The sequence below is a fragment of the Coturnix japonica genome, chromosome 3 (genome assembly GCF_001577835.2).
Source record: "Coturnix japonica isolate 7356 chromosome 3, Coturnix japonica 2.1, whole genome shotgun sequence".
Lineage (NCBI taxonomy): Eukaryota > Metazoa > Chordata > Aves > Galliformes > Phasianidae > Coturnix > Coturnix japonica.
The window spans coordinates 88,392,537-88,406,491 of NC_029518.1; the positions used below are offsets into that span (position 1 = coordinate 88,392,537).

General features: G+C 38.8%; 1 protein-coding gene across 1 annotated transcript in view; it reads right to left on the reverse strand.

Moving 5' to 3' along the window:
• NOL10 (nucleolar protein 10) overlaps positions 1 to 12,380 on the reverse strand; it is a 46,370-nt gene extending 33,990 nt beyond the window's left edge. The window contains exons 1-11 of the mRNA XM_015859421.2: positions 12,247 to 12,380; positions 11,791 to 11,836; positions 10,632 to 10,730; positions 9,723 to 9,800; positions 8,170 to 8,207; positions 4,602 to 4,738; positions 4,013 to 4,078; positions 2,455 to 2,515; positions 1,856 to 1,941; positions 1,509 to 1,587; positions 146 to 295 (exon numbers count right to left, since the gene is read on the reverse strand). Of these exons, the coding sequence (XP_015714907.1) occupies positions 146 to 295; positions 1,509 to 1,587; positions 1,856 to 1,941; positions 2,455 to 2,515; positions 4,013 to 4,078; positions 4,602 to 4,738; positions 8,170 to 8,207; positions 9,723 to 9,800; positions 10,632 to 10,730; positions 11,791 to 11,836; positions 12,247 to 12,312 (906 nt within the window). The 5' untranslated portion in view covers positions 12,313 to 12,380. The remainder of the gene's footprint in view (positions 1 to 145; positions 296 to 1,508; positions 1,588 to 1,855; positions 1,942 to 2,454; positions 2,516 to 4,012; positions 4,079 to 4,601; positions 4,739 to 8,169; positions 8,208 to 9,722; positions 9,801 to 10,631; positions 10,731 to 11,790; positions 11,837 to 12,246) is intronic.
• Positions 12,381 to 13,955: the final 1,575 nt, after the last annotated feature.

The following is a 13,955-nucleotide window of genomic DNA, read 5'->3' on the forward strand; positions in this document are numbered from 1 at the left end:
AAAAAATGCTATGTAAATTACAACACATTAAAAACTCAACTTCCTACTTTGAATTTCAACTTTATTACTCAAATTGCACATTAAATTAAAAATAAATAGATAAATAAAGGAAATGATACAAACGCAGCAACAGAAAAACACTTACTGTATCTTTGTTCCACATCTTGATGATTCTAGAATCTGCGGAGATTATTAAATCCAACTGATGCTGGAACTGAATTGACTTAATAGGCAAGCCATACTGGTGATCTTTGACTAGCAGCGGGTTACTAGACCGAAGGTCATACAATAAAACCTTGAGGAATAAAAGACAGATCAAATTTTCAATATTTTAAGATTAAGAGGTGGTCAAACTAGGTCTTCATTAATGATTTAACTCAACGTGAGATTTTTGTTTGTTTGTTTTCCATAAAGAAATCCTTTCAAGCTCTGAAAATGATTAAGCCCATTTTATCCTGACAATATATTTTAACCACAAAATGTTTTAGTCCAGAGAAATTAAACCTGCATTCAAGAGTTTGCAATCTTTCTAAAGTCCTTTTCATTTCTTTTGAAATTAAAATTGAAAAACTGAAACATTTTCAAGGCTCTCTCTGTATTATTAAATCACTAATATTGCACTTCCACATTTGTACACTATTCTTTCTCCAAAGGTTTAAACCCTCAGATGCCCTTCACATTCACTGAGTATTCCTTTCACTCAGAGAAACAACAGAGAAGGCAATTATTTTTTAAGAGAAGTGGTGAATACAGGCCATCCTCCAGAAATATACATTTTTTAATCTACAACATTTCTAATGGAATCTCTGAAAAACCTTGTATTTCTCATATGAATGAATACTAATAATTCAAGGGAAAAAATATTATCCATTTGTTTAGTTCAGATTATAAATATATCTCTGGTAAAGCTTGCATGACACATATAATAGCATTATTACAAGCACAATTCTTATAACCGTCTCCAAAAAGCAGTTTTCTTAACCCAATGAAAGATCACTGAAGGCAGACAAAAATTTCCTCATACTCTACTTGATGACTAGCATGGAAACAACGAATAAATGAATCAAAATTATGCTTTGTCAGATAGGATGAATAAAACCCAACACATTAGTTGAAAGACAATCACTTCTGCTTGTTTAGCCTCCATGAAAGTACGGTAGAACATGTGTATTGCACTGAAACCAGTACAGACAGTCTCAAAAAGGAGTAATTTCCTCACATAACTGGTTCTTAAGTCTTAAGAAAACCACAAAGATTGAAATTTTATAGTATGCGGGTCGGAGGTTGTGATGATCTTAAGCCAACCCTTCGGTATTCTGAAGATCAGGATCATATGACAAAATCAACTTGCAGCTTAAAAATGACTGTTACTGCTCTACATATGTAATTTACAGTCTCAGAAATACTTGTATTATTGTGTATTACATTTAGTGCACTCAGTGCACAATAGACCTGCACTGGCAACTGCAAAAGGATCTCCTAAGAAGTGTTGTAGAAGTTAAGACTACCTGCCCAGTAGATGTTCCAACAGCCATATTCAAAGCTCCATCAAATTTCAGTGCTGAAATCGATGGCAAACGATCCACCCTGCAAAGCACAATTCTTAGAGTTAAATGTTCTCTCTCTAAATGATCTAAGTTTTTCACATGTTAAAAATAGCTAAAATAATAGCGTGAATTATTCAGACATACCACACATAAAGAGGTACTTTATAACTAAGAAAACCTTACACTAGCAATGAGATAGCAGCAGGCACTGTAGTGCCAAGTGGGAACTGTTTTTAGAAGCAAAACTTCAAAACAAACAAACAAAAATGACCAGAAGAATGCCCTTTGCATAGGTAGCATTTACTCACTCTGTGTCTGCTGTCACACTGCTTAAAGCACAATCCAGCAGCCCAACTCGATCTCTAGTTCTAGGATCCCAGCATTCCACTTTACCCTAAAGAGTTTAGAAAATATATTTTAAGCTCATGCAACAAATATCAGATACCATGAAAGTCTTTACATGAAATTATGAATTCTTTTATCTATTAATAATAAATCAAATTTCTTACAACAAGATTTGTACTAATAATGGAATACAAGCTCCACACATTTCACATGTATTTAAAACAAATGCGCTCTAAATCAAAATGGTTAACATTAGATTTCCCAAGATTAAGTGGGCACACAGGCCTGCAGATTTCAACTGAGAGTTACATTCTCAGGCAAGATAACAATAATTTCTCTCATCTGCAAAATCTCATGTATCTCAGCAAGCAAGATATTTCAGAAATTGTACCTGCACTGCTCTCTAAGTCTTCCTGTTTAACAGATCTATGCTTAACACAGCAAACAAGATCAAATTAATTACTTAAGTTCCTGTCATGATTCCTTCTTATCCTCACGCAAACTAATACAAAAGAGATACAAACACTGCTGCCCTTTTTATAGAAGGAATGCAAACATTTACCTCAGCTGTCCCTGTAGCAAATAAGTAGTGTACAGGATTTATGTCACAAACATTATTCTCTCTAAAACAGAAAAAAGAACAAGTTTAATGACTTCAGAATAATGTAACTAAAAGGAATTCTGTAATCACATACACCGTTGTTTAGCCTGGAAAAGCAAAAGTGGTAAGTGGGGGGAGGGTGTGTAAGTGGATGGCAACCTAGTAGCAGCTTCCCATACTTAATAGGAGCTTACTAAGAATTTGGAGCTATCAGAGAAAATCAGAGACGGTGCCGATATCTTGAGATGGGTGAGGTTCCAACTGGATGTAAGGATAATATTTTTATGCCCTGAGGGTACCTCCTCATTGGGACTGGCTGCCAAAAGAAGCTTTGGAATTTCTATTCTCAGAGTTTACAAAAACCCCTGGGAAAAGTCTTCTGAATTCAGTGTTGGCCAAGTCTTGAGCAGGAGTCTGGACTCAGGGTCTCTCCAATCTCAGTGATTTTATAATCTTCTGTCAAAGCCCACCACCTACCACCAACTGTTGTCGCATTGCTCTGCTCCTCTGTATTCTTAACTCAATTACATCAACACGTCTTCCTGACTACATGTTCAGAAGCTTATATCTTCAGCATATTCTGACGAGCAGCCTGACTACTCTTTCCTCTTGTGAGAACCACATTTCTCAACTGCTCAAGCCAGAGCCCTGCACTTCTCCAACAATTCTTCCAAAATAGAAATATTGCTCCTTACACCCCTCATCCCAACTTCTATTCTAAGAATGCCACCTATAATTCTATAACTCATGCAGTTCCCCTGCCTCGCAGGCTTTCCAAATCTTCAATTCTCATTTCCCTGATTCAGATTTCACTCAGGACTCAACTCTGCTGCTCCATGATTTTCCCTTTTTTTTTTCCCTCCACACTGCTACTAGATGTCTATAGTTGTGCCCACCCAAATACCTCTATGCTCCTTAAGCTATCCAACCCACTAAGCCCCACCTGGTGCTCACCAACCAGTGACTTTATCTGCTCAAATCTGTTCTTTTCATCTGCCTCTTCTCACATGAAGGAAGCCCAGCTCCTGCTATTGCTATGGTTTTCAAAAGAATCAAACACATGCTGGTGATATTAAAATAAATTAATTAACTTTAAAAAAATAAAAATATCAGTCAATCAAACAAAAAATACCCCAACACTCTTTGGGCTACTCCAAGAGTAGAAGGACAAAGACATTTCTGGGAAAGTACATACCCTGTGGGCAGGTCTCTATGTGATGGCTAAATTGAGTTGCAATGGCGAAGTTATATAATACTATAATAAGTCTATATTAAGCAATTTTAATTGATTTTTATTTTTATTTTTTGTGTGGATATTTTAAAGAATAAAAAGTGGTACAAAGAATGACAGGACATAAAGTTAAATAAAATGAGGTTGAAACTAGGCATATGTTGCTTTTCAGTTCTACTTTCCTCTGTATTTGGGCAGTGTTCAGATACAGTTCTGATGGTGAGCATGTTAGTAGTTTGGTTCCACCTGGTGGACAGAAGACAGACATCATGCATTACAGTTACTTACGCAGCATCAGTTTGCAGGGAGTTCAGAAACCTTCCTTGTTCCAGATTTAGCCTGTATACTTCAGAACTACAAAGAAAAGAAATACATAAATCACAATTACTTCTTTTCTGTACACTGAAGAAAGGATAATTTGTATGTTCATCAAAGATCATAGAATAGATTCGCAGAATCCTTAGAGTTGGAAAGGATCTCTGAAGATCATCTAGTCCAACTCCTCTGCAGTGAACAGGGACACCACAGATAGATCAGGTTGCCCAGGGCCTTCCCCAGCCTCGCCTTGAAAGTCTCCACAAAAAGCTACTTCAGTTTCCTTACTAAGATGTTCATCACTTTTAAAACAGAGTACAGTGAATTGCAATTTTGACAACAAATTTGTAAGTACCTGAATCAAACAATAAAAGTCTCAATGCAGGAAACTGAATTAATTTTAGACTTTCACATTTTTCACTCTTTTATAAGCAATCTCCACCTGGAAGGAATTCCTGCCTTTTCCAATACAACAGCATTATAAATGTTCAGTTAACATTAATTTAGCTCTTGGAAAACATTCCTGACAGAAGTGAAACAAAATAATCCATTCAAACCCTACCTTGCTCCCACAAAATACAGGTCACATGACGGATAGTGATAAGAGAAGTCTCTACCAAATTTTGGTATTCTTATCCTGTAGTAATGTCCATGTTGTGAATGGAACTCCACGTATCTGTCACACTGCAAGAAGACAATCTGAAAATCAAACAGAAAGAATTGAAACACACAGAAAAGATAACAGAAGCTCCTTAGCTGGCCTTAGAAAAAAACCTCCAGCGACTTTTTCCTGCTCACATAGGTTTGTCACAACCCACTTAAATAATTTCTACTAGAATGATAGAATTTGTTCTTTATTCTCATTAGCCAGAGCAATCTCTTTATTCAAGATAAGATGAATACTTACAGTAGCATATGTAATAACTTGAAGTTTTTACTGAAGTTTAGACAAATTACTTGCTCCTCTAAGCCTGCAGTAAGGCATCACTGGAAAGCTAGATCTAAACGACTAAATAACATAGCACAACTCACATATATATACATGAATTCTTCCCACTCCCACCACATTTGTGCCGTACTTTAAACCTTACCCAGATACTACTGGATGCATTAATCATCACTGGCCCAAAATCACTCTATGGTGAAGGCAAACAATTAAGTGATATAGACAGTTACAGGTCAACAACTGACTCTGAGGCTCAACTCTCTTTAGATTAGACTAGAGAGGTGCCAGTTTAGAATGTGTGTACTCTGTATATCATCACACAATACTAAATCCTCAAGACTTTAAACTTCCCCCAGCTGTACTACATTGCTACCTACACTAATAGTGAGCAGCTCAGGGAAGACAAAGTGCAACAGTTGTTTTTAATCCGCCATGTTTATCTACACATTTTCCCTTTGCATGAGGTATGTACAAAGTACTGACCTGGGTGGCTACTTTATGCCTATTTAAGACCTCTCTGTCCTTTCCATTTTTCTAGTATCAGAAACTCTAGTGTTTCAACTTTTATTCAAGGGCTCACTCTTGAGATCCAAAATGAAAGTCAAGTATCACTCTTCACAAGTATAATTACTATTTCATACAAGATTACAGATGCAGCTGCGCAGCTGATGTTACACAATGATGGTCTTCAAAACACAGCCCAACCAACCCTTTGTGCGCTTAACTTCTTTATGTTTTTAACTGCAGGTTTACAACAAGCAAAGCTCTTCATTGTAATGCTAACAAGATAAGTATTTTCTGGTTTTGCTGTGACAATACTGAAATCTCTGTATCTTTGTGTAGTTTAGAGGTGTTCTTATAGTGATTTCTTTAACAAAATTAAACCACATTTAACTGAGATTACAAATATCACCTTGTTAGTTCACTATCAGTAAGCCATCAAGAAACCTTCTATCAGGAATAGGGAAGATACAGTTTGCTGAGTTCTCTTTTACTACCTCCAAAAAGACTTTATTTTCTTGTAGCTGACAAAAACAAGCAGATATTCTGCTAACAACTATGTTACCTCTAACAATTTTATGTCTGAAGCTGATGTATCTACAACATGGAACTTGAAGACAATTATGTCCTCCTGTATTATTAGAAAAGGATACAACTCAACTGGAAGTCATACTTGTTTATCCTTTGTAATAATAGCCAATGGTGTGTGGCAAAAAAAGACAGAGGAAACACTTGCCATTTTGGAAAAGAATACAGTAGAAGAGATACCACTCTCCCCTAAGTCTAAAACTTAGTCCAAGTCTAAACCTCCAGACAGCACAGAAACATAATTGACTGTACAGATACAAATACGTGAGCAAAAGTGAACAGTATGCTCTGTGAAAACACAAATGAGCCTCAAAATGATACCTTACAAGGTTAGTAGGAGCAGACTGGAGAGGACCTCAACAAAGCCAAGCCAGACAAGGGGTAGAATACAAGCCCTAGATGAAAAGTCTGGAAGAATCCGAGTTTGTTAGTTAGGCAGTGAGGATACTACGAAACAATCCAGTAGCAGCCTACAACTGAAATGCAGTTACAAAAAGGACAGTCAAACTCATTGCAGTAGCAAATTTCAGCTTTGGCTGGGCAGGCAGGATGGGAAGGAACTATTCTTTAGGAGGCGATCACAGAGCATTGGTCTTATTTCATGCAGGAAATGAACCCTAGGTGTCTCCTTGTATTCTAACCATTTCAAGTGCATTCCTTGTATTCTAACCATTTCTCAAATACTATCCCCTCTTTTTGTCACATTTATAATGGCCTAACTTCCTAAAATCAATTTTCTTTCCAACAATTTAGGATGCTTTAGGAAAATACAAATGAAGATACGATTGTCAAGGTTCAGTTTGAAATACAGTCCTAATTTCAGTTCAGAAACACACATAAGCCTTATTGTTTGCTTGAGAAGTCAGAGATGGGTGAACAATGAGAATTCCTCAGCCTTGCAAATAATTGCTTGGTTTTTACAACCAGAAGCAGGAGGCTGCCCTACTAAATCAGTCACTTCCTTCTTCCATTGAGTTCACACATGCTTGGAAAACTCACTTGAAAAACGTACAGCTAGAAGGTTAGATGATGTGTCTGAAAATATAAGACAAACCTGTACCAGTAATGCTAAAGTCTCTGAAGAAAAAAAAAAATACAGTAAAAATTTAACTATCAACACGCTGTGCTCTAATTAGATCAGCAAAATGATGTGCTTAAATACCCATATTTCATTTTAGATTTAATACTCTGATGAATCAGCAAAGATTTAGGAACAGGCAACACCTTTTGTCACACCAACTGCTGCAGCTGGAAAATACAAGATTTTGAGCACATTTCTGATGGCCCTCAACAGAATTGGGAGTGATAATTGTGCTGAGCCTAAAAAAGGCACACAGTTGTAATAACTCAACTGTTTCCTCCAATACAGCAGTTCATATAATGGTTTTAAGTTAAAAGAGGGAAGATTTAGGTTGGATGTTAGGGGGAAGTTCTTCACTAGAAGAGTGGTTAGGCCCTGGAACAGGCTTCCCAGGGAGGTTGTGGATGCCCCGTCCTTGGAGGTGTTCAAGACCAGGTTGGACGGGGCCCTGGGCAACCTGATCTAGTAAATGTGTATGTTTGGTGGCCCTGCCAGGCAGGGGGGTTGGAACTACATGATCCTTGAGGTCTCTTCCAACCTGGGTCATTCTGTGATTCTGTGATAAACAAGACACGCTACTTCTCTCCACATTTTTTGCCTCCTTCATAAGCTTAGCTATCATTGCCATAGCAAATCAGCCTAATTCGGCTGTAGCTAGCCCATTTCTCAAAGAAGGTGCATGTTGGCTACTGTCACAGTAATTATAACCAAACGTTACTCTAGCAAGAACAGCTAATTATGTTTTTCACATTAGTTTGATCATAGGGTAGCTGACTATCTGAAGCTGCTCTCTACTGCAGACAAAAGACTTTACAAGTGGTGAGGCAAATTACAGTACAAAGAGGCAAAGAAAACAATGTTTTAAAGGTACAAAAAAAATGTTTATCCTGTTTGTTTTTTTAAACAATCTGTTCCAAAAGTTGTTGATCGGCTGCCTTTACTATATATGAAAATGTATTTTAATGTACATATTACACAATTTTCTCATTTATACATTGAAAACATTAGACATACCTTTGAGTAATCATCTGATAAAATCTCAAATGTAACCACTAGAGGAGAGAACAAGAGAATTTTAAGTTAACTAAGCAAGCAAACTTATTTGCAAACATTGGCACAATGCCTGAAAATAATATTTACTCTTATGCTAACCTTTAGCCATGTAAGTATTCCCCACAGGTGTCAATGCATAATGCAGACATGGCGATAAAATCTTTAATTAGACAACCTTATTTGCAAAATAATAAGTTACTTAAGAAAGCTTTAGAAATTTATGAAGCTTCTAATAATCTTTTTTATCATTCTTGTATACTTGATATGCTCCTCAATGTAGTGCTCAAACGTGTGTTTAGGAAGGTCTAATCAAATGCTTTTCAGTGAGTGGGTGGTCCACAGATCTTTGGTGAGCCATCAAAGATGATAAGAATAACATGGGATCAAATGTACTACACGTTTTCAGACACAGCCTTTCTAAGGTGTCAGCTTCCAGAGATTGAGCTTCGAGGGGTCAATAATCACAACTGCAAAGGCTACTGTCTCTGCTGAACACCACAACACACAGAACTTCACCTAGCTTTAAATAAGGTGAGTCTGGAACATTAGGGAGTAGCTGCTTCACCTAAACTGTTTCCATTTAAACAAGGTAGGTCATTTAAGGTGACTCTATGATACAATGCAAGCTAAACATACTTCTAAAGTCTTGTAAGAAGCCAGTTCAAAAAACTGAGCTCTAATTAACAGCAAGCATTAATTGTTACGATGACTCATACTCTTTCCAAGTGGGTCTCTCTCATGCCACACCTTTCTCTCCCCAGCCTCCCTGACTCTTCCTTCTCATACTACTTCGTAGTGCTGTCTCTATCTGCACCACACAAAATTCCTTGCAGTACTAAGGAATCAAATAACAAAATTTCTATTTCCCTTTTCCTGACCTAATTCAGTAGCTCTCTTTTTTTTTTTTTTTTCCCTTTTCCTTTCTTTTTTTTTTACATCACATATCAAAAACAGACCAGTTCCATTTCTCATTCATGATTCAGGTCTTGTACTATTCTGTGCTTTCTGTTCTCAACCCCTCAGTTCCATTCACCTCTATCTGTCTTCTGCCATTAATCTCCTAAGAACAAAAACAAAATAACCCTCCCCAAATCTACAGACCCTAAAATCTCCTCCTTCAGTCTAATTTCCAGCAGATTCTCCCTTTCTCGGATCTTAGGTGGCTCCTTGCTCTCATCACAACAGTTCTCAATGCAAACAATGTGAACAGCAAACAATGTGAAATCGGGGCCTTACCTTTGCTACCACCTGTGTCTAAAAATAATAATTAAGAATAATACAAACCAAATCAAGGAATTCTCTTTAACTGACTTGAGCCACAGTGAGAAAACACAAGAACTTATTTCAGTAACAACTGAGCAACCACAGAGCACTCTCCTACCCCACTGCTTCACAGTGGGAAGAGAACAGAAGGGAGAACTGCCTGCTATCACGCACTCACACAGCACTCCCCAGAAAGAGCAGCAACTGTAGACAGAAGATTTCTCTTACTAACAGCCACAGCTTATACTAACCTTCAGAATCTAAGCACCTTTCAAATTTCTGGGATAACTGATAAGTATCGTAACAGCGGATCCTTGGTTTGTAAGTTCCTGAAAGAAGAATTTGATTTTTAATAAAAGCGTTAAACAAAAAGGTAACATTAACCCTTTTATAAAAAATATATGATGTTTTACGTATATATTCTTCACTACGTCTATGTTTCTGTGAACGAAAAAGAGGCCTCTTAGTAACAGAACTTAACATTACCTTCCAGTAAGACTGAAAGACCAAGCCTCGTGACATTAGGGCTACTGAAGTAATCATGTTAGGATCTCACTCTAACAGTTAACAGTTACAAAATGTAGCATTATCCTCTATCCTTAAAAAAAAACACTCAGTGATACTCAATAGTCATTTAAAGGAAGTTTGTACCAGAAGGGGTTTATACTAGACATAAGAAGGAACTTTATCTCTCAGAGAGTGGTCAGGCACTGGAATGGCTGCCCAGGGAGGTGGTGGAGTTGCCATCCCTGGCAGTGTTCAAGAGGTATCTAGATGAGGAGCTACAAGATGTGGTTTAATGATTTGCTGTAGCTACAGTAATGGGAGGATGGTTGGACTAAATGATCTTGTAGGTCCTTTCCAACCTTGTCATTCTATGATTCTACGATTTATATTCTATGAACATACTATAAAAACAAACAAGTTGTTGTTTTCATAAGATTGGTATTCTTCTAATACAGCTGAAAATTAAGCGTTTCTCAACCTAAGTACTCAAACACTCATTGCATCACATCTTAAGAGTAGGATTCCACAATTACATTCAATGCTTCATTAAATAAACAAAACTAAAAACCCTTTATCTTCTACCTGTCATATTCTGTGATAAAACATTATTAGTACTTTGGCCTCTGCTACCACGGGATCCTTAGTTAACTCACCAACTGCCATAATATACTGTCCATCTCTTGATACCTTAATCTTGGTGCTAATTGTGGGCATTTCAAAGTCTTGAATAAGTTCAATTCTTCTACGGATATCTACAAAGGAAAAAGAAATACATATAAAGTCAGATTATTTGTAAAGCTAGTACTATTATCAATCCAATAATGAAATCATTTCTTATATGTTGAGTTTCTTGTATGTTTATTTCTTGTATGTTGAGTTCACTGAATAAAAATGAATATTTGTTAAGATACATCTTTGTCTTTTACATAGGCCAGGAGAGCAATGCAGTACACTAACACTGAGATGCCAGCTATCACCATACCAAATAGATGTCTATAATGAGGTGCTAACCATGTGACAAATTATACCTCACATTCACAAAACAGTCACACATTCTACACAACAAAGATATACAATACATTCCATCACGCTGTTACCTCCATGAATATTTTTTTAGTTGGCTGCTTTACACAGTGCTCATGATGGTATGTAAACATCTCCTTTGATATTGCAAATTTAGAGTAAAATTTAAAGGTTGAGGGAACTGGGCTTGTTTAGCTTGGAGAAAGCTCCAGGGAGACCTCATTGTGGCCTTCTAGTACTTGAAGGGAGCATATAAACACAAGAGGGAATGACTGCTTATGAAGGTGGACAGTGATATGACAGTGGGGAATGGTTTGAAACTGAGACAGGGGAGGGTTAGGTTGGATATTAGGAGGAAGTTTTTCACTCAGAGGGTTGTGATGCACTGGAACAGGTTGCCCAGGGAGGCTGTGGATGCCCCATCCCTGGAGGCATTCAAGGCCAGGCTGGATGTGGCTCTGGACAGCCTGGTCTGGTGGTTGGCAACCCTGCACATGGCACGGGGCTTGAAACTGGATGATCATTGTGGTCCTTTTCAACCCAAGCCATTCTATGATGATGATGACACGATAAAATCACAGAGCTGCCCTCTATGCTGAGCTTAATACATACACAGGAGTCTACAGCTAGATTTGATCATAAAACATTTGTGGGATGCATCCACCACACTTGTATTTATTAAAATAAGTTGTGCACGATTTCCTTGAGTCAGCAAACTGCCTACTCCTGGATTAGCACATCAGATGTGTACAGCCTTGTTCTGCAGAGGGCTGCGATGTGAAAACTCACCCACATCTTTCTTCTGCAGTGCTCTTTTCTTCCTGTCTGAGAGCCACTGTAAGGAAATACAGGCATCAGTATCCACATTATAGCACATGAGTAGAATCAGAGAACTGTTATAGTTTAGGATCTGCCTGAAAGATCACTTCTTTCTTCTTAATTACATTAAAAATCCCAGTAGTAAGAATAATCATCCCACTTTTCAGTATCTAAAGGGAGCTCATAAACTGCTGGGAGGCAATTCTTTACTGAGCGGACCCTGGGCAGCCTGATCTGCTGGGGGAACCCAGCCCACAGCAGGAGGGTTGGGATGGAGGGGCTCTGAGGACCCTTCCAACCCAAACGTGATGAGATTCAACGAGAAAAGAAGTAGAGAATCAGTGTTCGCAGAGCGGGCTGCGGAGAAGCCCACACGTCAGTCCCGCCCCCCCTCAAGGCTCCGTGCCGCTCGGGCTGCCCCCTCACCTCCGGGAGGCTCCTGCCGGCGCTCAGGCTGTAGATCTTCACCTCGTTGAGGCTGGAGACCTGCATGGCGATCCCACACACCTCTTCCGGGCCGTAGGGGAAGCGGAAAGCCGTGCTGGGCTCCGACCCGGCAGCACTCCGTAGTGGATGGGCGGTGCTGCTGGCTGAGCTTCCCGTTCCCGGCCGGCTCTGAAAGTGGGCAGGCACCAGGCTGGGGGGTTAGGAGGAAAACAATATATCCAACCTGAACCTCTCCTGGTGCAACTTGAAGCTATTACCTCTCATCCTATTTCTGTCACCTGAAAGGTGAGGCCAAATCCACCTCACCACAACCTCCGTTCAGGTGATTGTAGAGAGCGATGTTTCCCCTCAGCCACCTCCAGACTTTACAATCCCAGTTCCCTCAGCTGCTCTCCATAAGATTTATGCTCCAGTGTCTTCACAGCTTTGTTGCCCATTCTCTGTGCACTCTCTGGGGCCTCCATGTCTTTCTTGATGCTTTTAATTATGTATTTCAGCAAATATAATACCAATATCACCACTTCCCGCTTTGCGTTAGAATTGAGACCATAGCTGAGACCAGAACACCTAAATGTAGGTGTCTACATGGGTACGATATATCAAAGCTCCCATTTCAGGGAGCTAAGGCTTCACTCACCTAAATGTAGATTGTCTGGTGGCATTTGAGCTGCCTCGTGGTATCCAGGACACCTAGATGGGGTGACACAAGACCTGTGGAAAACCCATGTGCTATGTGGCGTGAGCTGGAAGACATCTCAAATGGCACTAGAAGCTCAGGCAGCTGAATTGCATACCTAGTTAATCCCAGTAATGAAGCCTGAGGAGCAGTGTGGCACAGTATCCACCTGGTGTCTACTTCGGGGTGAATTCAATCTGTTTCTAAGTTCTACCAACTCATTCCTAAGACTGTCGCTAGGTGTTAACAGACATACAAAGGCTGAATCCATTTGCCCACATATTAGGTGCCTCTTGCAGTTCAGGACTTCTTAAGGAATCCCAGACATCCTCCCCAATTGTTTGATATGACACAAGGACACCTCAACAAGGTCAGGAGGACTGAAACAATGAAAAATTCCCAGAGGTTTAAAACCCATGAAGTTCTGAAATACTGAGGAGATACATGACTTTGGGTGAGGAAGGATTCCTGATCCCTTCTTCAGTACTCTAGGTATATTTCAGTGACCATACAGCAGACAAAAAGGAATAAAATACCTCTGTCTACAAGTCTGAATCTGAGTGATGTAACTGAAGCTCTGACAAAGCTTTTTGCTTTATATGTGCCCCAAATATCTGTTACATGCAATAGTAACACTTTTAGGCTTTCAGTTCAGGTGAATAGAGTTGGGCGGTTAGGTGTATTGACTTCAAATAAGAGTGATAAAGAACATTTTCAACAAGGAGCACATAGTTTTGCCTGCTTTTCCTCGTTTTATAGCATGAAAATTTGCTATTGATACAGTGCTTTGAAACAACATGATGGTAAGCAAAATGGGGGTAATCTTTACTTGTTTTTATGGTACTAAACAACGTCCATTCATAGACACACACACACATGCAGCTAAGGAATTCTAGCAGAGATATATTGTATAGAACCTATAATGTATAGAACCACAGAATGGCTTGGATTGGAAGGGACCTTAAGGATCATCATTAGCCATGATCAGGTCATGTTACGAGTTCCTTTGCTG